The sequence below is a fragment of the Bidens hawaiensis genome, unplaced genomic scaffold (assembly GCF_021521415.1).
Source record: "Bidens hawaiensis isolate Kalapana, Puna unplaced genomic scaffold, B.hawaiensis_p1.1 tig00006359_1, whole genome shotgun sequence".
In the NCBI taxonomy this organism is placed as follows: Eukaryota; Viridiplantae; Streptophyta; class Magnoliopsida; order Asterales; family Asteraceae; genus Bidens; species Bidens hawaiensis.
This window is the reverse complement of record NW_027491424.1, coordinates 53,292-77,284: the sequence shown is the minus strand read 5'-3', so window position 1 is coordinate 77,284 and position 23,993 is coordinate 53,292. Positions and strand designations below refer to the sequence as shown.

The 23,993-nt window shown below is 36.8% G+C and overlaps 2 protein-coding genes across 3 annotated transcripts; both read right to left on the bottom strand.

Annotated features, from left to right (window-relative positions):
• Positions 1-3,031: 3,031 nt before the first annotated feature.
• On the bottom strand, positions 3,032-5,409 carry LOC143631999 (mechanosensitive ion channel protein 1, mitochondrial-like). Its single transcript, XM_077100602.1, has 5 exons — positions 4,787-5,409; positions 4,411-4,688; positions 4,231-4,331; positions 4,023-4,130; positions 3,032-3,358 (listed from the first exon to the last, which is right to left on the bottom strand). The coding sequence occupies exons 1-5, from the start codon at positions 5,398-5,400 to the stop codon at positions 3,044-3,046; spliced, it is 1,416 nt and encodes a 471-aa protein (XP_076956717.1). The 5' UTR covers positions 5,401-5,409; the 3' UTR covers positions 3,032-3,043.
• Positions 5,410-13,585: 8,176 nt separating this feature from the next.
• Positions 13,586-15,486, bottom strand: LOC143631998 (plasmodesmata-located protein 8-like). 2 transcript variants are annotated; one of them, XM_077100601.1, is made up of 3 exons: positions 14,663-15,484; positions 13,865-13,972; positions 13,586-13,714 (listed from the first exon to the last, which is right to left on the bottom strand). In XM_077100601.1, the coding sequence occupies exons 1-3, from the start codon at positions 15,375-15,377 to the stop codon at positions 13,710-13,712; spliced, it is 828 nt and encodes a 275-aa protein (XP_076956716.1). In that variant the 5' UTR covers positions 15,378-15,484; the 3' UTR covers positions 13,586-13,709. The 2 variants fall into 2 exon arrangements, with proteins under 2 accessions (XP_076956716.1, XP_076956715.1); XM_077100600.1 differs by lacking the exon at positions 13,586-13,714 and having other exon boundaries at positions 13,857-13,972; positions 14,663-15,486.
• Positions 15,487-23,993: the final 8,507 nt, after the last annotated feature.

Genomic DNA, 23,993 nt, shown 5'->3' with positions numbered 1-23,993 from the left:
AAGCAGTTATAGGAAAAAACCTACTAACATTAGCACCAAACTGAAACCCTAACAGCAACAGCAATAATAAATCAGGAAAAGGAAAAAACCTACTAACATTAGCACAATTATAAGTTATAATGACGTTACTTTTATGATAGAATCTAGACATAAACCCAAATAAAGTGCAGATTTGTTGCTAAACAACACAGATCTGTTGTTTTCTCCGAAGATTTAGGTTTATATTTAGTAAGATTACCTTACAATAATTATAGTATATACAAAATAAGTAACAACATTATAAAACCTCACCAGCTTTTGCGTTGCTTTGTCACAGATAATATTCACCGGCTGGTTAGAGTAGCAAACAAACATAATAATAATAATAATAATAATAATAATAATAATAATATAAACACGATCATGCAAGAAGAAAATGGAACAACAAAGTGTAGTATTGTAGGGTAAACAAAAATAATTAAATCCACATGTGAAAATTTTCATGTCCACCAATAGGATGCAATGCAAGCATAAAATTACCAAAATAAACAGTTTTTAGGTGTCATTTGCAAGAAATTCGTTTGTATAACCAATTAAAATTTGACACGTGTTTTTAAAATAACCGTAACGAGCAAGTTTACTAGTCATTTACTTGTCACGGGTATATATAAGAAGTCATTTAGTTGCGACGACTAGAGACACGAACCAAATACATCGAACCAGTTAGTTTTACAAAATACTATCTGGAATGGTTAATTTGAAAGGTCAAATAGTCGTTATGAGTAGTTGGTCAACAACTAGTTTACATTCCCGATACGAGTATTTTATTAGTAATTAACTCGTCGCGATTATTTTACCTGGTTATATTACCAATACGAGTAGTTTATTATTAGTTAACTCGTCGAGACTAGTTTACATTCCCAATATGAGTAGTTAATTAGTAATTAACTCGACGGTAGGGGTCGCATTCGGGCCGACAATTGAACCGAACGCGCTTTGACTCGGAGCGTCGAACGGAATGCGAACCGACAAGGAGCGTCGAACAGAACTGACCCGAACGTTGAACGGAAACTGGCCCGGAACGTCGAATCAAACGTGAACTGACCCAGAGCATTGAACCTAACTGACGCGGAACGTCGAACTATCTCGGATCGTTGAACGAAGGCGAACTGACCCGGAACGTCGAAACGAACGTAAACTGGCCCGAAGCGTTGAACGGAACCCCGAAATGACCCGGAGCGTCATACTGAATGCGAACTGACCCGAACCGTTGAAACAAACGCGAATTAACACAGGGCGTCGAATCGAATACAAACTAACACGAAACGTTGAACTGAACGCGAACTGACCCGGGGTCTAACCAACCCAGAGCGCCGGCCTGAAAGCACTACGAATCGGAGCATCAACCCGAATGCAAACACACCCGAACGCGGCCATATTGACCGATCAACGATTCCAACGAATTTACTTGAATTCCTCCGCATTTTGGAAGGATTTTGAATTCCTTTATTTAAAGGAATTTGGAGGAATTGAATTCCAATTCCAATTCTTTGTCAACCGAACACACTAAAATGGAATTAAGATACGAACACGCTATTTCGTGGGATTTTAAATCCAATTCATTTGAATTCTCACGAATTATGTGAAAAGAACGCGCCCCTAGTAATTATATCTTAAGTAACTAAGTAATTAATACCTTATAATACTATATGTATTCAATTCAAATAAATTATTAATAAAGTTGAAATGAGCTCGAGTTTGAAAATTACGAGTCAAGCTTGAACTCAGAATCTCATAAGTTAAATAAGTTTAAATCGAGATTAGAGGAATTTGGACTATGCTCATTTGTACCCTAGTTAAGGATGAAAAATTGAAAACTCAACAAAAATAAGGAGGGATTGACATGAACTTAGTTCCAGATCAGCAAAAAAATGTCTTTATAATTGCTTACATGTTAGAATAAACCAAATATAAATTTAAGTTAAACTAAAACGTAAGTATAGTTGCTTACACCCCTACTTTAGGATGTCATCACAAGGTTAAAAGAAAATATATGCATCAAAAAGTTTTGATTCTGGATCCTGTACCAGACAACTATGTGCCGTATCGAGAATTGACGCGAGAACCGGTTTCTTAAAAACTATACAAACGAGAACTGGACTGAATATACCAGGTCCTGGTTTGGCTCTTTGGTTTTGTGGTTCGGGCCAAGTTTTACACAACCTTATTCAAATTCAATCCTAAAATTCTGGTTTTACCAAAATAACAGAAGCACATCTTCAGTTTATAGTTCTACTTCTACAGTTCTTTATAATATAATACAACATATATTCACAGCAGCATCTGTTCCCCTTTGTCTTAAAAAAAATATAACTACCACATAAATCTTGAATCTACAGCCTATTTGAGTAACGGTGGTCAACTCGAAAAGTAAAGCTAAATATATATAAGCTTGAAATGTTGTCCTAAACTGATCTATATACAAAATGTAGATAATCACTGCAACAATATAAGTTTCGTAAAATACTTAAATTATTCACAGATCAACCCAATTAATGTTTCAACCCGAACCCCTTTTGACTTGTGTACAAGCAAAGGGACAAAAACTTTTCACACTTTACCAAATCATGGTTTAGTAATGAACAAATGGCTCGACTGCACTTGAAAAGTGGTTAAACGGTTAAACCTCAATTTGTCAAAATGAACCAATACATAAGGATCTATATTCACCAATCATTCTGGGTCACTCCAAAGAGTATCAAAGCCCTTTACTTAAAAGTCATTGGCACCACGCTTCTTGACTATCTCAAGATACTGCAAAAGAACCTCCCGCTCTGCTGCAATTGACTTGTCTATGCTCTACAATCACAAACAATGTTACAAGAAGTGAACACATTTATACGCAAATAAATTGACTTGGGTCACGTTTTATCACTAACGAGTCAAAAAACATACTTGTTGATTACGATCACTGGCACCATACTTCTTAATTATCTCAAGAGTCTGCGAAAGAACATCCTGCTCTGCTGCAATTAACTCGTCTTTACAATCACAAAAAATGTTACTAAAAATGAAAACATTTATATGCAAATAAGTTGATTTGGGTCACGCTTATCACTAACGAGTAAAATAAACATACCATTGGTTTTAGGTTGTATCGAAGGCTAAGTTCTGAAAAAGATTCTCCAAGTCGAGAGAAATAACCAACTGGAGAGACATGGCAATATGGTTGCTCTTTATCCAAGAAAACATTGATATTAGATTTCATCATGCCTTTTATTTCCTCTAATATTTGTGGTTTTTTCTCAAGGTCATCAATTTGTACGAGAATTTTCGAGACCATGGGTTGCCATTCAGCTCGTGAGTTGTTCATAATAGCCTATGAATAGAACATCCAGAGACGTCATCATTACATAAAGTTTTTAACCATAAATAGGATTATATACGAACCGAACTCCCGGTGAACAATTCGTAAACCGTTTTGCGGGAAATTCGTTTATGCTGATTAATTAAAACGAACGAACATAAACACATGTCTTGTTCGTTTATTTAAATTTGTTTATGTTCGTTCGTTTTCGTTCCTTAATATATTCATTTAATTATTATTTTTTTGGCTCATTATAGCTTAGTCTAGTTTTAACAACTTTTTAAACCCAACACATTTTTCTTGACATTACTTTTAACTAGTTTTAGTTCAGTTATGTCCGTTCATCTATGTTTAGTATGTTCGTTCGGAACTGTCCGTGTTAGTGTTAATGAACGACCTTAAACAAACATGAAATGGTCATTTTCTTAATGAACAAACAAAAAAACCCGTTCATTTAATTGTCCGTGTCAGATCGTTTGTCTAGTTAGACTTAAACACGAACATGCTCTGTTCGTGTTCGTTTACAAGCTTAACCAATAACCATATAGTTAAATGATGTCATGCAGGTGATATGTTAATTGCTATCATGGGATTTATAATAAAAAAAATACTTGTTTTGAACAACAGAATCTGGCAATTGTATTGAATTTAAAAATTAGATTGAATTAATACAAACCTGACTAGAAAACAATGTATTTGGAACCCGTATAGGCTTATTTCCTGAAACAACTAATATGGTAGCTGTGAGTCCCAACTCTTTAACCTGACCTTCTACAGATCCAACCTGTAAGAAAACAATTTATGTAGATGAGAATCGAAACTGCCCATAATAAACAATAACAATTTCATTTTAAATTTAAGAACATAAAATCTTATTGACATACTTTGATCGTATCACCAACTGAAAATGGTTGTTGAAGTTGTACTAATAACCCACTGAAGACATTGCCAAGACTTTCTCTAGCAGCCAAAGCAGTTGCAATACCTATAAAGATTAAAGATAAGAGTAACGCTCATTAGATTTCAATATATCAAAATATATACGACATTGCACTATAAGTTACCTCCAACCCCTCCTACAGTTAAAATAGTTTGAATGTCCACCCCTAAGGCTTCGGCTAAAGCCAAACCTCCAACAGAAAACAACCCAGCAGAAGATAATTTATCCAAAAGCAACAACCTATCACGGATTACACCCTCAAGAGGCTTCATAGTCAACGCACGTGCTACAACATTTTTTTTCCATCGATGTAAAAACCATATAAACGAAACAATAACAGCACTCTTCCAAGCAGGTCCTATAAACTGTGATGCAATTGTTGTTGGCGCTACCATCATCCCTCTATAAAGCACCCTAAAGACAAAACAATACTTGTTAAAAGTTAATATGAAAAAAGTAAAAATTTGTGAAAGTAAACTAAAAAAATAAAACTTACTAACATTTGTGAAAATGCCATGAAAGTTATGAGGTATCTAACCGGAACCTCTAACGCACCCCACATGCTTTTCTCATAAGGCACTGGGGCACCCAATGATCCTATTTGTAAGTATGTACCCGGCCCTTCGGTTGCGTACTTGTGGAATCTTCTAAAGATTCTTGGTAGCACGACCCACGCTGCAAAAGTTCCCAATACGCTCCCACTAACCGGAACAATAACATCACGTAGATAAGGATGCGTATCGAGTAACTGCTCTACGTACGGGCTCACTTCTCCATAAGCTTCTTTAGCCTTTTCACCCGTTTGAGTTGCAACACCTACAGTCGAGTTCCAAGCTTCCTTCATCTTATGAACCAAATCATTCCCATCAAATCCACCAGCACCACTAGAAGCTGAAGCAGACACATCTTCTCCATGGTTACCAGAAGACAATGAATAAAACCGATGATTCAGCATATATGTAGTTCCTAAAAGAGGAGACGTGGTCTTAAACCGAAGGTTTGAGTCGTTTGACAGCCTAGGTGATATTGTGTCCATATTGTTGTTACTTCGGGTGCTTCTACCGGTTGAATAGTCGCGGCCGATGCAGGTGAAAGACGGTCTTATTGTGTCCATAACATGAGTGTTCGACTTCAGGCATGATGCTGGTTTTGGAGTCTTGGGCAATTAATAAAAGGTTTTTGTTAATGAGTTGTTTTACGATTTTACTGTTTAGATAATTACAAAAAGGTGATATGTTTTAATAAGATATATGTTATGAAATATATTATTGGATGAACCATTTTTCTGCCTAATTATTTTTTAAATAGTTACGTTTCGTATACCACACGGTTGTAGTATAACTACTAACTTCACGGCGACGAGTAAATTGCACCATCTTTAGTGACGGAACTTGAACTAAAAAACCGAGGGACCGGACTCAAAATATATTAACAAAATTCACAAACAAGGGGCCCGGACCCAAATTTACACTACATATAAAATAATTCGGACGAAAACGGGTAAATTTACACTACGTATAAAATAGTTCGGACGAAAACGAGTAAATTTACAATACAATGCAAAATAACAAGGGGGCAGGGCCACCCCGTGGCCCTACATATACTTCGCCACTGACTATCTTAAATAAACTTAGAGCTATACCTTTTTTGTCACTTCTCTTTATAATTCTCTTTAAACTTCTTAACTTATTTTAATAATATTGTTAAAATTATAGTTATATTATAATAATATATTATATTTGTATAAATATATAGTTAAATATGATGTAAGTGATTTGTTAATAACAATTCAACTTCTAATGCTATAGGTTGTCGTGTATCGCCGTGGGCGTTGTGGGTGTCACACAAGCTTTATAACGCCGATTAAATCATGTCGGGATTTCAAAACTGTGGTGCTATGGAGCCAACATTAACATGGTAACGAGTGTTAATGTGGTATTTTTGTGGTCACAACTCCTTTTCAACCAATCCTTATTCTTCTCTTTTACTTTGTTAACATTTTCTTTTTCTCTTTTTTCCTTTCTTTGTAATTTAAGTCTAGTTTACACACAACGTGATAGTTAAGGAGCGGGTCAGTTCAACTTCATTGTCTACGTGACAATGGTGTGGTGAAACATTAAGAACTTTTTACTTAGCCCATAAAGTATAGCTTAATACAAGTTCTCTGATAGTTTAGATTTTATAAAGGTGTGAAAAACATTTTAAAAAAAGAATCATAAAATTTATGTATTTACGTAAATATAAAGGAAAATATGATATGATTTATATAGTAATTTGTTAATCAACAATACTTCGAATTCAAATGAACAAAATGGTGTTCAAGTTAATAGATTAGATCATCACTTTTAGATTGAGGCTCACGGCAGAAAGTTTTTTTCTTTTTTACATCTATATTCATTTCAATCGCTCTAAAACGATCATTTTGGGTATTGGTTAAACCATAAATATAATTGACAGGTTGACAAACCCACAATCTAAATTCCTCTAAGCTCGAGCTTCGTTCGTTTAGCTTAACAGACATCGGGGTCGGCTTAAATTATGCCCGTTTATTATTTATTAAATATTGAAACAGATGGAGAAATTGGAACATTTGCATATACAAATTTTTTAAAGAAGACAGAACGACTGGATACGCGAAACATGTACTACTTCCTTCGTCAACCCATTATCGAAAATGATTCCTCAACTCTTAAACAAATCAATCCATTATTGGGTTTCTCATTGAAGATGCATACCCGATTTCATTCCAATCGGCTCTCGATATTCGAAAAGAATCAGATCGGAGGAAGCATTGTTTATGCCTGACCAGAAAGATAAATGGGAGAAATAACTAACAATGAAGATAATGAAGATTTTAGGGCTACTGGAATGGAATATGTTAACGGGTCAAGATTTCTTTATGGAACACAATCGGGTTATAAAAAGTAAAAAAAACGAGAGCGTGTGACCAATAGTTGGTACCTGTTTTGTAAATATATCAGAGTCGTTGGTTTGTTTTAGAGGAAGTCTTTAATATAATTTATTCATCTATAAAATACCGGGTTAAAATACCAATTTATTGTTCACAAAGCTTTATTTGAGAAGATGTATTCTTTTCAGCGGAAGTCTTTGATAAAATATTATTATATTGAAAACTCGGGTTTAAATACCCGTTTGTTAATTCAAATACCTGTTTTTTTAGAAAACATATAATTCTTTATAGTATTTTAAAATAAAATATTTGAGCCACCAGATTGCATCTAATGACTATATCTTCAATCTTCAATCATGTCTTGCTTGTCTGTTCTAACCTTTCTGATTTCCTGTAAAATGGGTGAGAAAATACGTCAGCACACAGCTGGTCAATGACGCCGACTCTTTGCAAAAAATATTTTCAATACCTTTGTGTAACCAACAATAATACATTTGTGACTACTCATTAGGCACCCAACTTAATTGGGATAAAATTACCCTAAGTACATGTACAATTAAAACATATACACAATATCATTTCTCTTAACAGTCTCGTAGACTTCCAAAGGCATGTTGATGATATGCATGGCCTCGGGGAACTCCAAGTCACCATGTATGAATGGATCTAGACACATGTATAATTTTAATTAGAGTGTCTGTTTCTTATTATTGTAACACAAGATTTTAAGGATTCGTAAATCCTATGCAAACATTCTGACTCTAAAAGAGTTTGTAACAGGTTAGGTCGTATTCACTTTTTCGGTTTCTGATAAGTTTCTGATACTGGTTTCTGTTTTTTGATTTCTGCTTCTCGATTTGTTACCTCGTACCTCACACGGGTATTCGGAGTTAGATATTTAAAACTTATCGAGCAACACTTCTACTCTATATCGCGTATCAGGGCTTAAACCGTCAGAAATTCAAAGCTTGGAACGTATTACGAGACTAGCAAGCAAAACGATGTAGAGAGAGAAAGTATTCTAGAGAAAGTGATTTGGTGTCTGGGAGAAGGGTCCGTGCCCTCCCTTTTATAGCCAAATCCGAGTCCCATCGCGATGCGCGATGGACCCTTTTCCTTGGTCGTCGCGTATCACGATGGCAGATGAATGACACGTCGCATGCTGACTCAGCCCTAGCGCCTGCCACGTGTCCTCCCGGTGTGACACGTGTTGCTGACTCATAACAGACCATCGCGTATCGCGACGGCTTCCTAAATTCATATTTTCTGTTTTGGTCCTTTCTTTTTTTATAACTTGTCACGTCTTGGTCCTGTTTTCATTTTCCAAAAACAATAAGACGGCTCGCGGCGATGCGAGCATGCGAAGTGCAAAGTGTGCCATCAAAGCGCCACATTGCACATTTCGCCCGTCACCATCGTCCTCGTCTGAGCCCGACCCGTATCCGTGCGCGTGCGCGTCGGTTGCTCCGCACCCTCCTCTAGGACCACTAGTTGCATGCTTGGCATAAAAAAATATTACTATATAAGTTTCTCTCTTTATAAAGAGCTTCCAAATCTTTCTCATTTCCATGTGGGATGGATTTTAACTTACTTATTTATATCCAAGTGGAATGCTTCCACTTTCTTTCATCATTCCATGTGGGATGATTTTCCTTCTCCATTTCCTTTCTATGGAATTATATTCCTTATGAAATATTTTTATTTCCTTATTTTTTTAGCATGGAATAATTTATTTCCTTATCTTATTTTTTTATTATTTATTTTGAAAATGTTTTTGGTCCTTTATCTTTATTAAATTGTCAAATTTGGACCAAAATTTTGAGGATGTTACAAGTATTCTCCGAAATTAGTTCATAACCAATTTTCTTTCAATTATACATATATGATAATGAGAATAAATTTTCAATAGATGGAGTGTTATCGGGTATGTTTTTGTACATGCATTATTTTTTATATTAAGTTCATTTTTATTTTTTTGGAAAAAAATCATTTTCTGATGTAAATAAAATCAATTTATGTATAATAATACAAGCGTAGATGTAATACATTTTTTATATGAATTATGTATTGCTCTATTTGAAACTTAATTATTTAGATCATCCTGTGTGTTACACAGACTCTTTTTTTCTTTTTTACATCTATATTCATTTCAATCACTCTAAAACGACCATTTTAGGTCTTAGTTAAACAATAAATATAATTGACATGTTGACAAACCCACAACTATAAATTTCTCTAAGCTTGAGTTTCGTTCATTTAGCATAACAGGCTTTGGGGTCGGCTTAGATTATGCTCGTTTATGATTTATTAAATATTAACACGGATGGAGAAATTGGAACGATTGGCAGACACAAATTTGATGAAGCTAGAATGACTGGATACGCGAAACATGTACACCTTCCTTCGTCAACCCATTTTCGAAAATAATTCATCAACTCTTAAACAAATCAATCCATTCTTGGGTTTCTCATTGAAGATATATACCCGATTTCATTCCAATCGGCTCTCGATATTCCTAAAGAATAAGATCGGATGAAGCATTGTTTATGCGAAAGATAAATGGGAGAAATAACTCACAATGAAGATAATGGAGATTTTAGGGTTACTGGAATGGAATATGTTAACGGGTCAAGATTTCTTTATGGAACACAATCGGGTTATAAAAAGAAAAAAAACGAGCGCGTGAGTTTGAATGAATATATATTATGGATTTAGATTAAAATTAATTAGTTAACTATGTGGCATTTTTTTTATTTTTTAGTAACAACCTCTTAATCAACAACATTTATACGATCAAATGGAGCAAATTGGTCCCGACGAAGTGTAATATCTATGTGTGGAGAGCGGAAATGAATAGAATCCCTACGAATCTTGTGCTCGAAAGAAGGAATATCCTGGTGGAGGATTGTAAGTGCCCAGTATGTGAATCGGCTTACGATTCGGCTAACCACATTACTAGCGGTTGTTTGGTTGCGGCGGTGGTGGTGTGGGATTATGTTCGCCGTTGGTGCAAAGTCCCTCTTGTCTTTGGCTTCATGGTTAGAGACTTGTTAGATCTGCATAAAACTATTGAGCTAGGAGAAGTGGAGAAGGAGGTTTTTCATGGTATCATGATTATTGCCTGTTAGAGGATTTGAAAGGCGAGAAACGAGAAAATATTTGATAGAAAACCGGTTAAGATAGCTGATATAATCGAGAATATAAAATCGAAAGGATTTCTTTGGTACAAGAATAGGACAAAAAATAGACATATAGATTGGACGAAGTTGTGTAAATTATTGTTCATGTACGTAGTTCTTTTTGGTGGTTTCTCTCTGATTATGGAGGTTGTTTTATGAGTGTTTGTTTTGTTTATAACATTTTACTATTCGAAAAAAAAACTATGTGGCAATTGCATAAATGGAAATTGCATTATTTGACACCCTCTGTGACATGCTACTTAAATGACAAGTGAATACATGATCTTCTTTTAATAGTATAGGTAGATAGATGAGTTCTGCCTAGCTTTTTTTGAATTTTTGTGTCTATTTCCCCCAATATTATTAGAGCAAGTGTAGTGGGGCGATATTGGGGGTAATATCGCTCCTTTGTCGCCATGAACAACCCCCCTCCCCACACGGGCGATTTTGGGGCGAATTGTTTTTGGTGGTGGTGGTGGGGGGGGGGGGGGGAGGGCAAATGCTTGTCGCTGGTTTTGGTTTGGAAAATAATTATTTTTTTATTAATATGTGTTATATATATACATGTGTGTGTATATGATGCGATGAGGCAATATCAAGTTATAAATCACTACACCCTAAAATAAAAATCATTTATTTGCTGACACGACGTCAAGTATCAAAAAACCCCTCAAATATGGCCCCTCCATTCCACATAAACTGGTAAACACAAACACTTGAAGAAGAAAGTCATGTCGGTCAAACACTTTTGAAGACTAAAGATACAATTTTATTATTACATAATTATTTGTTAATACACTCAATTATTTATGAGCACAACTCTTATGTCACGTTTACAAATCACCACACTCGTTTTCACTTAGATTATCAACAACTTTTCCTATAATCTAAACATTTTTTCATACAACCATCTTTAGATACGTCACACTTCCAATCAATTTTGTTACAACAGCAAAAGTGAGGACTAGCGTCAATACAGTATACTGAACAATCTTTTGACGGTGAAACTCCAAATACTATAATGTCACGTCACACTTCCAATCAATTTTGTTACAACAGCAAAAGTGGGACTAGCGTCAATACAGTGTACTGAACAATCTTTTGGCGGTGAAACTCCAAATAGTATAATGTCACTTTGTTCATATATTCCAGCTACATTATATAAATAAATAAACATACAATTATAAATAAATAATGATTGTGACGTTTTATCTAAAATACTCGACATAATATGTTGGTAAGATAACGAGAACTTACATTGATTACATCCAAGCAACACCAAAAAAGTTATAAAGAAGACCATCACATGTGCTCTTAAAGGCATCACCCTTGTATCTTGTATCATTATAATTGTTTACTCCTAATAAATACGAATAAACATATTCAACACTTCCAACATATGATAATGATTAATGGAGCAGGAGCAACAACTATATTTGTATGCATGAATTGTTAACATGACTTATGCATGTTTAGAAGTTACATTGACGTGTGGTTCTTTAACCACACACAGGTAGTGCTTACTGCTTACTCCTTGAATTAACAAAAGATTTCCTCACGTTATATTATAAAATTAAAATAAATGATTAGTTCAAATCATTTTATTAAATACTATATTTTCTATTGACAAACTAGACTTAGTTATGAGCTATTTATATTTTGAGTTAATGGCCATTTTCGTCCATGTGGTTTGCTACTTTCGCCACTTCAGTCCAAAGTTTGAAATTTTGTCAATTTAGTCCTCATAGTTTTAAATATTAGCCAATTACGTCTCATCCGTCTAACAACATCCAGTTATGCCGTTAGTTTAAGGGTATTTTTGTCTTTTTCTTTTTTATTTTGAATTAATGGTCATTTTCGTCCCCGTGGTTTGATATTTTTGCCACATTAGTCCAAATTTTGAAAATTTGTCAATTTAATTAAGTTTTTTTTCTCTATAACCCTGGAGAGCATAATCCAAGCTCAAAACAGGTCTGCATTTACTCTGTCGACAAAGTAATCATACCCACTTCTCTTGTATTTAGTTTCCAGACGATTCCTAAACTCTCCCCCATTGTGGAATTCAATGGTAAAGTGGTCAACGCAATTCCCTGAAACCGAATTATACGGAAAAAACTAAAAATTGTTTATTTGATAAATGCACAATATTTAGGGTTTAGAGGTTAACATATCGTAACGGAAATCGGGGTCGAAATCAACTATTATGCATTAATCAAATAAACGTTTTTTAGTTTTTTCTGTACAATTCAGTTTCAGGGAACTGCCTTGACCAATTTACCATTGAATTCCACCATGAAGAAGAGTTTTTGAAATGTCTAGAAACTAAATACGAGGGGGGTATGATTACTATTGTCAACAGAGTAAATGCATACTAGTATTGGAGGTTGTTCGATGGTTTTGGGCTTGAATTATGCTCTTCAGGGTTATAGAAAAAAAATGAATTAAACTGAACAGTAAATTAACAAATTTTCAAACATTGAAATGATGTGGCAAAAATATCAAACCACAGGGACGAAAATGACCATTAATTCAAAATAAAAAAGAGAAAGACAAAAATACCCTTAAACTAACGGCATAACTGGATGCCGTTAGACGGATAGGACGTAATTGGCTAATATTTAAAACTATGAAGACTAAATTGACAAAATTTCAAACTTTGGACTGAAGTGGCGAAAATAGCAAACCACAGGGACAAAAATGGCCATTAACTCTTATATTTTACAAGTGAAAGCCATAAACTTTTAAGTTAGATTGGCAGGTTAAATAAATGTATAAACACCACACAAATGTTTATTCGAATGAAAAACTTCGGCACTAACTCCATTTTGACACATTTAAAAAATATGTAATTTAATTATCCGATCATCGTGACAAACGTAACCTATCGTCAAACATGTTGATGGGTTGGAAATGGGTTATAATCAAGTTGTAAACTAATTAAAAAAGTCCTAATTAATTGAGCTCACAAGTTATAATAAAGTTGTAAATTGCCCAAATGTGTTGACTAATAGACATATTTAAGTTTATAGCATAACCCATTTATTCAATGGTAAACATGTCAACTGACCCAAGTTAGTAAAATGTTACAACTGAAATGTTGGCATGATGCGTGACAATGACTAATAACACCTATCCGCAACATATTGTTTTCCAAACAACGTATGGATTAAAGAGTATGATTCAACTTTAGTTAAAATCTACTATTAATATCATAAGTTGTTACATATATCATGATAAACTGACGTAACTTTAACTAAATCGATAAACACAAAGTTAAAGGTCACGATGCTCGTTTTTCTTCAAACTCGTCTTGAGATGTACATGTCGACTTTGCTAACCTGAAATATAACATCGGTTCTTTAAAGCAAACATAAGTTGAAGAAGTAGCATTAATCTTTTTACCTCATATTTTAAGATAAATCATGTAAAAATGTTGTTAGGTTGATAATATTTCTTGTACTTTGTTGTTAACTTTAAAAGTTAAGTACCTCCTGATTTTCCACAAAAAGAAAGAAGTACGATAAAAGCCGCAACGCCTCCCACGACACCAACAATTATGGCAATTGTTTTTCCCACATCGTCATCGTCGGATGATCCTACAAAGTGATTAAAAACCCAATTTTATCAAGCAAACCTAAATAAAAATGTGTTCTTTTATTAACCAAAGCTAAAATGTCACTTTTTAATTGTTCAAATGGATTTAACATAATATATTATTTTAGTTTTAGGTTTTTTATTTTATATTTTAATAAAATTCATTATCATCATCGTACGCAGTATATCCCCCCAATAGCAAAGCTATGGTAGGGTATGAGGAGGGTAAGATGTAGACAGCCTTACCTCTACCCCATGGGGATAGAGATGCTGCTTTCGGTGGGACCCCCGGCTCGATAGTAGTTTTGCATCAAGCCTTGGACATAAGGCACATAGCACTCAATCATCGGGATACCGGCTGATTGGTACATGTACCCTTTTCATTCGGCTAACAACGCCACCACATGATGCCTGATTAAATTTCGCCACTTTTAACGTTATTTTCTCGAGATTAGTAAAATAACGTCAAAATTAGTGCAATTTCACTTTTGCCCACCTGAGGGTTCGCGCATATATACATTATATGCGCACACCGCAAACAGGGCGTCCATCCATACCATATGGCCATCCATCATCCTTGTGCTTTACTCAATAAACTTTTATAAAACATATTTTGGTCAATAAATAGAATAAAACCTCGTAAACAGAATTTAAGTTAAACCAAAAACATGCTAGGAGCTAGAAATTTGTACTTGAAGGTGAATCATAGTAACCAGGAGTCCAATATCTCATGTAACATTGAGCCAAGAAAACATCACCAGCTAGTGATGATCCACATAAGTTTTTTAACTTGGAGACAGCTTCTTCAAGACAAGAACTACAATCATTCGGATTCAAATCCCCTAAACATTGCGAAAACCCTTGAACTAAACCCGAGCTACTAACCCTAAACCCTTGATCAGCTTCACCCAACTGAGCCAACACATCATCGCGACGATTTAGCGATTGAACATCATGACTAACACTTTTACTACACTTCTTAAACCTTAGGCTAGTATCCAACTTACATAAAAAATCATAATTCTCAAACCTCACTAGACACTCTTCTAACTGCAAACTAGCACTATATGAGTAAGGACACCCTACCCCGACTTGAGTGGCTGCATATTTTACACATTGTGTGCACTCGGGTGTCCTTAAGTCACCCCGACATTGGTACAATCCATAAACTGCGGAATTTAATGAGGCGTTTGTGTCGTTTCCGATGGCAAAGCTATTGTACAAGGTTTGGGATGATGAGGAAACAAATGAGGATAGTAGAGAGTTGAGGTTGATTTCAAAAGGGGTGTTTGGCTGAAATTTTTCTTGGGAGCATCCTAAGTAAGTGAAGACATGGGATCTCACAATGGAAAAGAAGAAAATGAAGAACAAGAAAAGATTTGTAGAGAGTTTGTGAAATGTCAACATATTTTGGTTTAGTTTTGTTGCTTTTGATATTTGCTTATCAAGAGCTGGAGATTCTTTTGCTTTACTTACCACCAATGTTTGATATTGGTTTATTTTCTATATTTAATTTGTTACACATACATATATTGTTTGGAGACAAGAAGATAATAATAATAATAATAATAATAATAATAATAATAATAATAATAATAATAATAATAATAATAATTAAATAATATAGATATGTTTTGCTACATGATATATCATGTATAAAAATTACTAAAAGTGACTAGAGCGAAAACACAAATATAAAAGCAAAAAAGAAACCCAATGAAACCACTGCATCAAGGTAGGTTTAAATTTGTCGTACCAAATGATAGAATACTGAGTTTTAGTATGAGAATAAAATTAAATGTCTAAGCAAATGCATAAGTTACTCAAATCAAATATTCACGTGGTTTGTCACATGAACCTGTTGAGATGTTTATGCTATATACTTAAGGCCTCGTAACTTCAACAATAGTGAAAGCCATGAAAGTCATGCTCTTTTACGTTGGGTCATTTTCTAGCATTGTTAGTGTTTTTCTAATTGGTTCATATACGAATCCATTAGCTTTTGGATCGGCTACGCATTAAAAGGTAGAATTTCAACTCTAGTGATTATGTTACCCGAAAACGAGTTAGGGGTAATAAATGAAACAAATATATATATAGTTAATTTGTTTTATAAATAAAAATTGTTTGATTTAGATACAAAATGAATTTTTTTGTTTATATGTGTTTTATTGTTTAGCATATTATATTTAACACACGCTCAATCGCTCATTATAGATACACAAATTGTTCTTTTATGATCACCACTGCTTTTCTAAATGGGCATATATTCTTTTGTATGTATTAAAACACAAAAGAATTAAAGATGGATGAATTTATTCTAGTGGCGTCTATGCCCATCTCGTATTAATCCTATGAAAGCAAAGCATCGGATTCGACTTTTATTTACTTAAAAAAGAATATTGCGAAAGAAGAATAAAATTTGTCTTTTTAAAATAGCAACGTTTTCTTTAAGAATTATTTAATCGTAACTTTTAAATTCTTTTGCTATATATTATACAAATAAATTATTAGTATAAATACACAAGATTCTGTTATCGTGAAAGAGAAGAAGAAAAAATTGAGTGTGTGAAGTATAAAGTTGAAAGATGAGTCAAAGCGATTAAAGAGCTATTAGTGTGACACTGTGTTGGATAGTGTAGTAATTTGATATGTTTGTTATTACTCCAATACTATGCTAATTGTTAATAACGTGTTAAACGAGTCATGTTTGTAGGTTGACGAGTTAAACCCTAAAGTTTCATGAGAACTCGGGAATCGTGTACGACACATGAACCCGAACACAACACATGTACTTATTTGTTTGTTGAAACTAACACGACCCTTTAACACAAAAATAATATTTTAGTTTTTTGGCATCATCATCATCATCATCGTACTCAGTATATCCCACCAATAGCAATGCTATGGTAGGGTCTGAGAAGGGTAAGATGTAGACAACCTTACCTCTACCCCATAGGGATAGAGAGGCTGCTTCCGATGAGACCCCCGGCTCGATAGTAGTTTTGCAAATTTAGTTTTTTGGCAATAATAAATATTATAAATTACAACAAAAGGTTACTAAGGTGTATATAACGAAAATGTATTAACATTGATTTTTTTAATATACTGGTATTTATTTTTCTTGGTACAATTGCTGAAGCCGGGTCGGCCATTAGAATATTAGATGACAATCTTAGTGGGCCATTAGAAGACGTTATCGGAAACATAAAAGCCCAGTTTAACAATATAATGAAAGAATATGCATCTTTGCCGCTAGAGGTAAAAAAACCAGGTTTGCAAAGGAACCCGGTTTGGATTCTAACCGATCTGTATGGTTAAAGTTGGTGTGTAACCATATACCTGTTCACCGGTTTGAAATGATCAAACTCGAACTAAACTAGTTAAAATCGATCAACCTCGCTCGATACTTTCCTGGTCAAAAACTAGTTTAAACTCAACCGGTTTAAACACAAAACTTGGTTTCTGCACCTATGTTTGCCGCCTCCAACATAAATTTTAGTTTAGGATGGACTTGATTTATTTAATTCGTTTGAAACAAACCATCGATTAAAGGTTTATTGGATTTTAATAATCTCAGTTGAGTTGTATTGACCGATAATAATCATTATTCATTTTATCGCCACCAGCGGTCCCAAATTTAATAAAGTTGGCCCACAATGGCCCTCCGTTAAAAAGGATTTAACGACATTATATTTTTTCCGAATTTCAAACTAATGATTTAGGGCTTTTAATCGGAAGAAGGATACAAGCCGATTGATGTAAAAGTTAGTTCGAAACGGTGCTCAATAACGCCGAAATAATGCCTCGATTCGAGTGTTCAAACTTACAATTAACAAAAATCAAGCCATTTGGATCACCGTTTCGAGCTAAGTTTTACATCAATCGATTCGTATCCTCATTCCGATCAAAAGCCCTAAAACATTAGTTTGAAATTCGTAAAAAATATAATGATGCTAAAAGTCCTTTTTAACAGGGGATAATCGGGGCCAACTTTTTTAAATTTGGGATCGCCAATGACGATAAATGAATATGGATTATTATCGGCAAACACTATTCAATGGGGATTATTAAAATCCAATAAACCTTGATTAAATGTATGAAATTACACATATAACAATATAATGATAAACCCGATGATAATAATATTAATAGTTTTAACTATAGTAGTAACTAAATTTTCACCTGACGCGTTGCACCGGGGCAATTAGAAAAACCTCAACGTTGAAACCTGGGTGTTGGTAAAACCCATTGTTACGTCAGTGAGTTGATGCGAATTCAGTTAGTATCGTTTACGTTCTTTACGATATAGACACCATTGGCAAACCATAGCGTCCAAAATATATATATTTTCATCAAATTAACATATAAAAAGATAAATTATTTAAAACGAAGTTTGTTTGGTCAGTAAACCCGAACGGTGGTAAAACCCAAGCGTTGTCAGTCCGGGCATTGAGGCGGTAACTGGACACGAATTCGGTCGGTTCCAGCTATGTACGTTACGGTACCAGAGGTAAGAAAGGGAAAAAAATTATATAAAAATTGAGTGGACCAGTGAGGTGGTGTCGGTAAACTCGGGCGTTGGTAAAACTAAGCGTTGTCGGTACCGGACGTTGAGACGTTGAGTCTATGCGAATTGGGTTGGTTTTCGTCACACTAACAAAAGAAAAAACAAAATTGTGTGGACAAGGTGCCGCCAAGTGGCCCAATGACGACTTAGCGACACCAAACCTGTAAATTATATATACTAATAATAATTGCGATTCAAATAGTAATAATGATATAAATAAGAGTAATCATTATAAAAATTGTAGTAATAGCAATATAGTAAGCCTTGCGAAGTGGATGCGTTGGATTAGATAGCGAGATAAAACAGATTATGACCAAAATGAGTTCGCCTTGAAATATGTTGTTCTAGAAAAAACAGAAATTAACATTGGTGACAATAGCGACTGTGGCAGGTAATGGCGACTATGGAGATGGGGACAACAAAGGGAGAGGGGTGGTTGCGAGGGTTGAGGTGTTGGTCACAACGAGAAGAGGTTCATTACAATGTAGGTGGCAATAGCAATTGGAGAGGGGTGGTGGTCTAAGGTGGTGGGGACACAGTGACGGTGGTGGGGGAGATTGTAGTGGTAGCAACTAGTAGGTGATAGAGGGTTACAGACACATAAGGGTGGTGAGTGGTGCTTGTTCATTTTGACTTAGTTAAGTTAGCAAGTTTTATAATAGCGGCCTATACTGACTCATTGTCTTGAGAAGACCCATACTGAATCGTTGAATGTTTATGTAAGGCTTAAATGAATCTACATATAAATTATTATTTTTTTCAAAACAACTTATCTCTTGATAGTTGTTTCTTAATTGTTGAGCACATGTAGTATTGGTAGTTGACATGGTTGTGATGGCGATTATGGTATAACTATTAGTAATTGTATAGTGTAGTAGTAGTAATGTTGTAAGGTCATTACCATATACGTGACATGGTAATATCAAGAGCACATGTGTATAGTGTGTGTAGCCATATCTGGCCGGTGTGATAGTACACCCATGGTACTAATGTGTTCTTCAAAGTTATCATACTCATATATGAAGTGTGAAGAGTAAGTAAGGTGGTAGATTAATAATTAGAATCGTTTATGACGTGTATAAAATAAAGTACTAAAGGAGAGTGAATTATATGAACTGCATAAGGAAATTGTGTCGTTTTAATGACTTGGTAAAACATTTAATTGTTGACATGAGTACATGACTCCCTAACAAGACCCAAAGAAAGGTTTGAGATAGGAGGAAGCCATTTATCATGAAGATGACCAGAATGATAATAATTTTGAAAGAATGGAGTATCATGAATTCATATTGGGGCCGAGACTTGCGCCCTGTTCTTGAGTTTTTTTAAAGGAGGGAAAGGAAAAGAAACCTAAGGATAATTAAAAAATGGGTGTTCTTGAGTTTTTTTTAGGATGGAAAGGAAAGGAGTAGGAGTTAGGAATGATTAAATTAATGTATTTTTCCAATAAGTTATCCTCCAAAGAATGAGATGATTACTAAGGATAACTATTTTTTAACATAGTTATCCTTTCCTTTCCTTTAATTTCCTTCCAACTCAAAAACACATCTAATTAAAAAAAATTTCCTTTCCTTCCCTTTCCTTTCTTATCATTCCATCTCCTTTCTTTTTCTTTTCTTGGTTAAAAAACTCAAGAACAAGTGATGAAATTATAAAAGCCAACAATACTTGGTTACAATAAATCATTTTATGTTTTTCTTTTAATTCTTAAATCATGTTCTATTCCATTAACTTATTCATTTTCAACTAAAGGGTCTTTGGTGTAACGGTATCAAAGAGAATGCTATAACTATGACTTTTTAAATTGTAAGAGCTCAAGTTCTCTAATTACTGAAAAAACATATTATCTGAGCTACCGTACTAAACAGAGAGAAAAAAGTATTCCTTTTTTTAGTTTTTTTCATATCTAGTGGTGAATCTAACCAACGATTCATTTTTGAAGTGGGATTTTTGACATCTCAAGTTGAACACTAAAAGGGGTCTAATAATTGGACATTTGAACCATCTTATTGGTCTAAAAATGGACCAACAATTTAATCAAACACCTTTCCCCCCATTAAAACAACATTTCAATATGTGGAGCCCAACTCTTCTAATCATTTCTTTACTCACTCTTTGAAGAGGTAGGTCCCAGTAGAGCCCAGTTGGACCCGCAAGACTTACCTTGAAAAGGGACGTTTGCGCAAGGACCAACTGGTTCCGCAGGACCCACCATGCTCAGAGATGAAGACCTTACGAGCAGTACGCCAGCTGTTCCCGCAGGGAAAGCCTCCCAATGGTGAAGTATCCCGCCTGTCCCCGCAGCTGCGGATACAAGCCATCAGGGAAGGCTACCCGCACTAATAGCAAGGCTACACGCACAAGGCACTCAATAATTCAGTGTCACCTGAAGGAATGAGCAAGGCGGGAATACTCCCGCCCAAATGAGCCAGTCCGTATGCTTCTGGAAGATCTTTCGTACTATACCTGCCAAGGTATGGACAAAATAGACAAGATCTGACCAAAGCAGCCCATGAACCAATCACAGGGTGACAGCTCACCGACAACAGTACGAGGAGGAGCATGCTCTAGTACCGTTTGTCACTATTAGCCGCTGCCTACTCACCAACCCTTGTCGTGGCACGCACATAGCCTGCAGTTGGTGGAAAGGGAACAGTACACAGCCCGCCTTGTCACTATCAGCCGCTGCCTACCCACCAACCAGCATGGCATGTGCGTAGCCCATAGTTGGTAGAACAGGAATATTATACAGCTGGCTGTACCTGCTTGGAAACCTACCTTCGGCTATAAATACTCCAACACCTTGGAACGGTATCATCATCTGGTATTTTACCTTCACTAGCTATTTCTCTCAATATACACTTATATTCAGAGCAATCTAGTCTGATTCTCACGCCGGAGGGTGGTCACAAGGAGGAAACCCCCCCCCCCCTTCTCAGTGACGAGCTCACGGTGTCGCCGGAGGGTGGTCACAAGGAGGAACCCCCCCTTCTCAGTGACGAGCTCACGGTGTTTTTTTTGCAGGTCATCTGAAGAACATCCTTCTTTACCGAACCTAACCCTCGTGGGAAACATCTATTTAACCCCCAGATTATCCGTAATCTGCCCGGGGTCACTTAGTGTTTCTTCATTGGCGCCATCCGTGCATAAAAGCTAGAACTAATTCTCAGTTTTTTCAAAATTTCTGAAGAAATGGTTAACGTTACTCCGGTCCTAAGGCCAGTAAGTGACCAGGAAACCCCGGTAACCACAACCCCAGCCACTGGGAGGAACACCGGCGGTTATACAAATTTTACGAACACTACCCCGGTTACCCAAGCCGTGGCAAGTGCAGTAAACAATATTTCACTGGGGTTCACTGATGCCCAGTTGGATAAACAGGCGAGGCTCACTCGCCAAACACTCGATCAAGTTAAGGCGTGGGCCGAAGCACGTTAGAAAGAGTTCCAAGCTGAGTTGGATGAACGTTTGCGTTCACTCCAACAGGTTGACAAATTCGGAAGTACTCGACAACAGCTCAACATGAACAGTGAGTGCGAGTACTCGGACGATGATCGGGAGGAATCCGACACCGACGCAAACCCTCGCCACAGGGCGAAAGGGAAGCGTAAGGAAACGGACTTCCAACCAAGAAGGAATTTCGGAGAAACCTTCAAACCAAGGAACGCGGGATGAAACCCACGTGACTTCTCCAAATCTTTAGACCAACTGCCGCAAATGCGGGAAAGTCCAAGTTTGCAAGGGACATTGCGGAAGCAATCGCCCCGAGAAGTGCCAAACAGATGTCCAACATCGGCACTTATGATGGTATGTCCGACCCAGATGATCACTTGAACAGATTCATAGCGGGGGCAACCGTCAGCAGCTGGACGGAACCCACGTGGTGTTATATGTTCCAGATGACGTTGGTTGGAGCAGCCAGAGCGTGGTTCGATCGTTTACCGGTCCACCACATCTATGATTGGGTGGACTTTCAGCACAAGTTCAGCCAACACTTCTGTCAACAGAGGAAATATACTGAAGAACAATGGACGATCCTCAACTGCGCCACAGAGGAGGATGAATCTTTACTAGACTTCATCACTCGCTTCAACTCCAAAAAGCTTAGTCTGGGCGACATAAGTGAAGATCTTGTTCGCGCCGCTTTCATCCAGGGTGCCGAATATCCAGAGCTTATCCGCACGTTGACGGGTAAGGACGGCATGCCATCCACATGGGATGCCATCATGACGGCGGCCAAGCGCTTTGCCGAGACGGAGAAGCAACTGGGTAGGGACCTTCCCCAGAGTACACATCTCTACACGCAGAGGACCAGAGAAAACAATGTTTGGATCGCCCGACAGAACAAAAAGAGGAAGTTAGGTATCTGGCAGTCAAGGGTAAACTTTGACACCTCATCCAGCTCTCGCCCTCTTGTTGGCGGAAGGGATAACACGCACCCTTCAAACCGAAAACACCGGTGGACGCCACTCACCAAAAGCGTCACGGAGATATTTGCCACCGAAAAACTCCCATGGCCAAAAGCTCCAATGATCCGGCAACGCCCTAATGCGGATCAGAGCAAATTCTGTGACTTCCACGGGACAAAGGGTCACAGTACAGAGGAGTGTACATCCTTGAAAGATATAGTTGAAACATTCGTCAAGGATGGAAGACTTGCACACCTTGTGGCATCAATCAAGAATGGAGGGAGGAATGAGAAACGGTACAAAGGCAATGGACGAAAGCCCGTTGACATCAGCATCCACATGGTTCATACTAACACCACAGGAAGAAAAAGACGAACGACAGAACCATGCGCGTGGAAGGAAGCTGAGGTGCGCTTCCCGCGAGTGCCAGGAGGACCCAGCAAAGAAGGCCCTATCATCATCAAAAGCCAGCTGGGGCACTACATCACTTCACGCACTCTTGCTGACAACGGCGCCTCGTCAACGGTGATGTACAGGCAGTTCTTCGACAAGCTAGATGACGAAGACAAGGAACGCCTGGAAACGGTCTGCGCCTCGATGGAAGGGTTCGACGGCAGCACAAACACCCCCTGGGTATCCTATCTTTCCCCGTCACTCTCTCGGACGGAAAACACTCCCGCACAGAAGATGTGGACTTTGTCGTAATGAGGAAGCCACACCACACATACGACATTCTCTTTGGGAGAGACGGGATGACAAGATTCAACGCCGTGGTATCTTCAGTCCACGGCATGATGGGATGGCCAACAGCTGAGGGTGTAGTGATGATCACCGGCATTCCCCAGGTATGCATCGCATCTGTCTCATCTAAACCCAAACCAAAGATGGCTAAGCCAACCATCACCGAACCGGAAGAATGGGCCTTCAATGGCAAATACCCTGACCAGGCCGTTACCATTGGTCCAACAGTCATTGATCCCACGCGCACCTTACTCAAGCGCTTACTACTGAAAAACGCTGACATCTTCGCATGGACACCAGCTG

What these genes read in the sequence shown, in the direction of transcription:
- LOC143631999 (XM_077100602.1), bottom strand. Translation starts at nt 5,400, where the DNA reads ATGGACACAATAAGACCGTCTTTCACCTGCATCGGCCGCGACTATTCA. An exon ending in TTCATGGCATTTTCACAAAT is followed by an intron (nt 4,689 to 4,786) that starts GTTAGTAAGTTT and finishes GGTGCTTTATAG; the next exon opens with AGGGATGATGGTAGCGCCAA. An exon ending in CAGTTGGTGATACGATCAAA is followed by an intron (nt 4,131 to 4,230) that starts GTATGTCAATAA and finishes GTTTTCTTACAG; the next exon opens with GTTGGATCTGTAGAAGGTCA.
- LOC143631998 (XM_077100600.1), bottom strand. Translation starts at nt 15,377, where the DNA reads ATGTTGACATTTCACAAACTCTCTACAAATCTTTTCTTGTTCTTCATT. An exon ending in TTACTATGATTCACCTTCAA is followed by an intron (nt 13,973 to 14,662) that starts GTACAAATTTCT and finishes ATCACTTTGTAG; the next exon opens with GATCATCCGACGATGACGAT.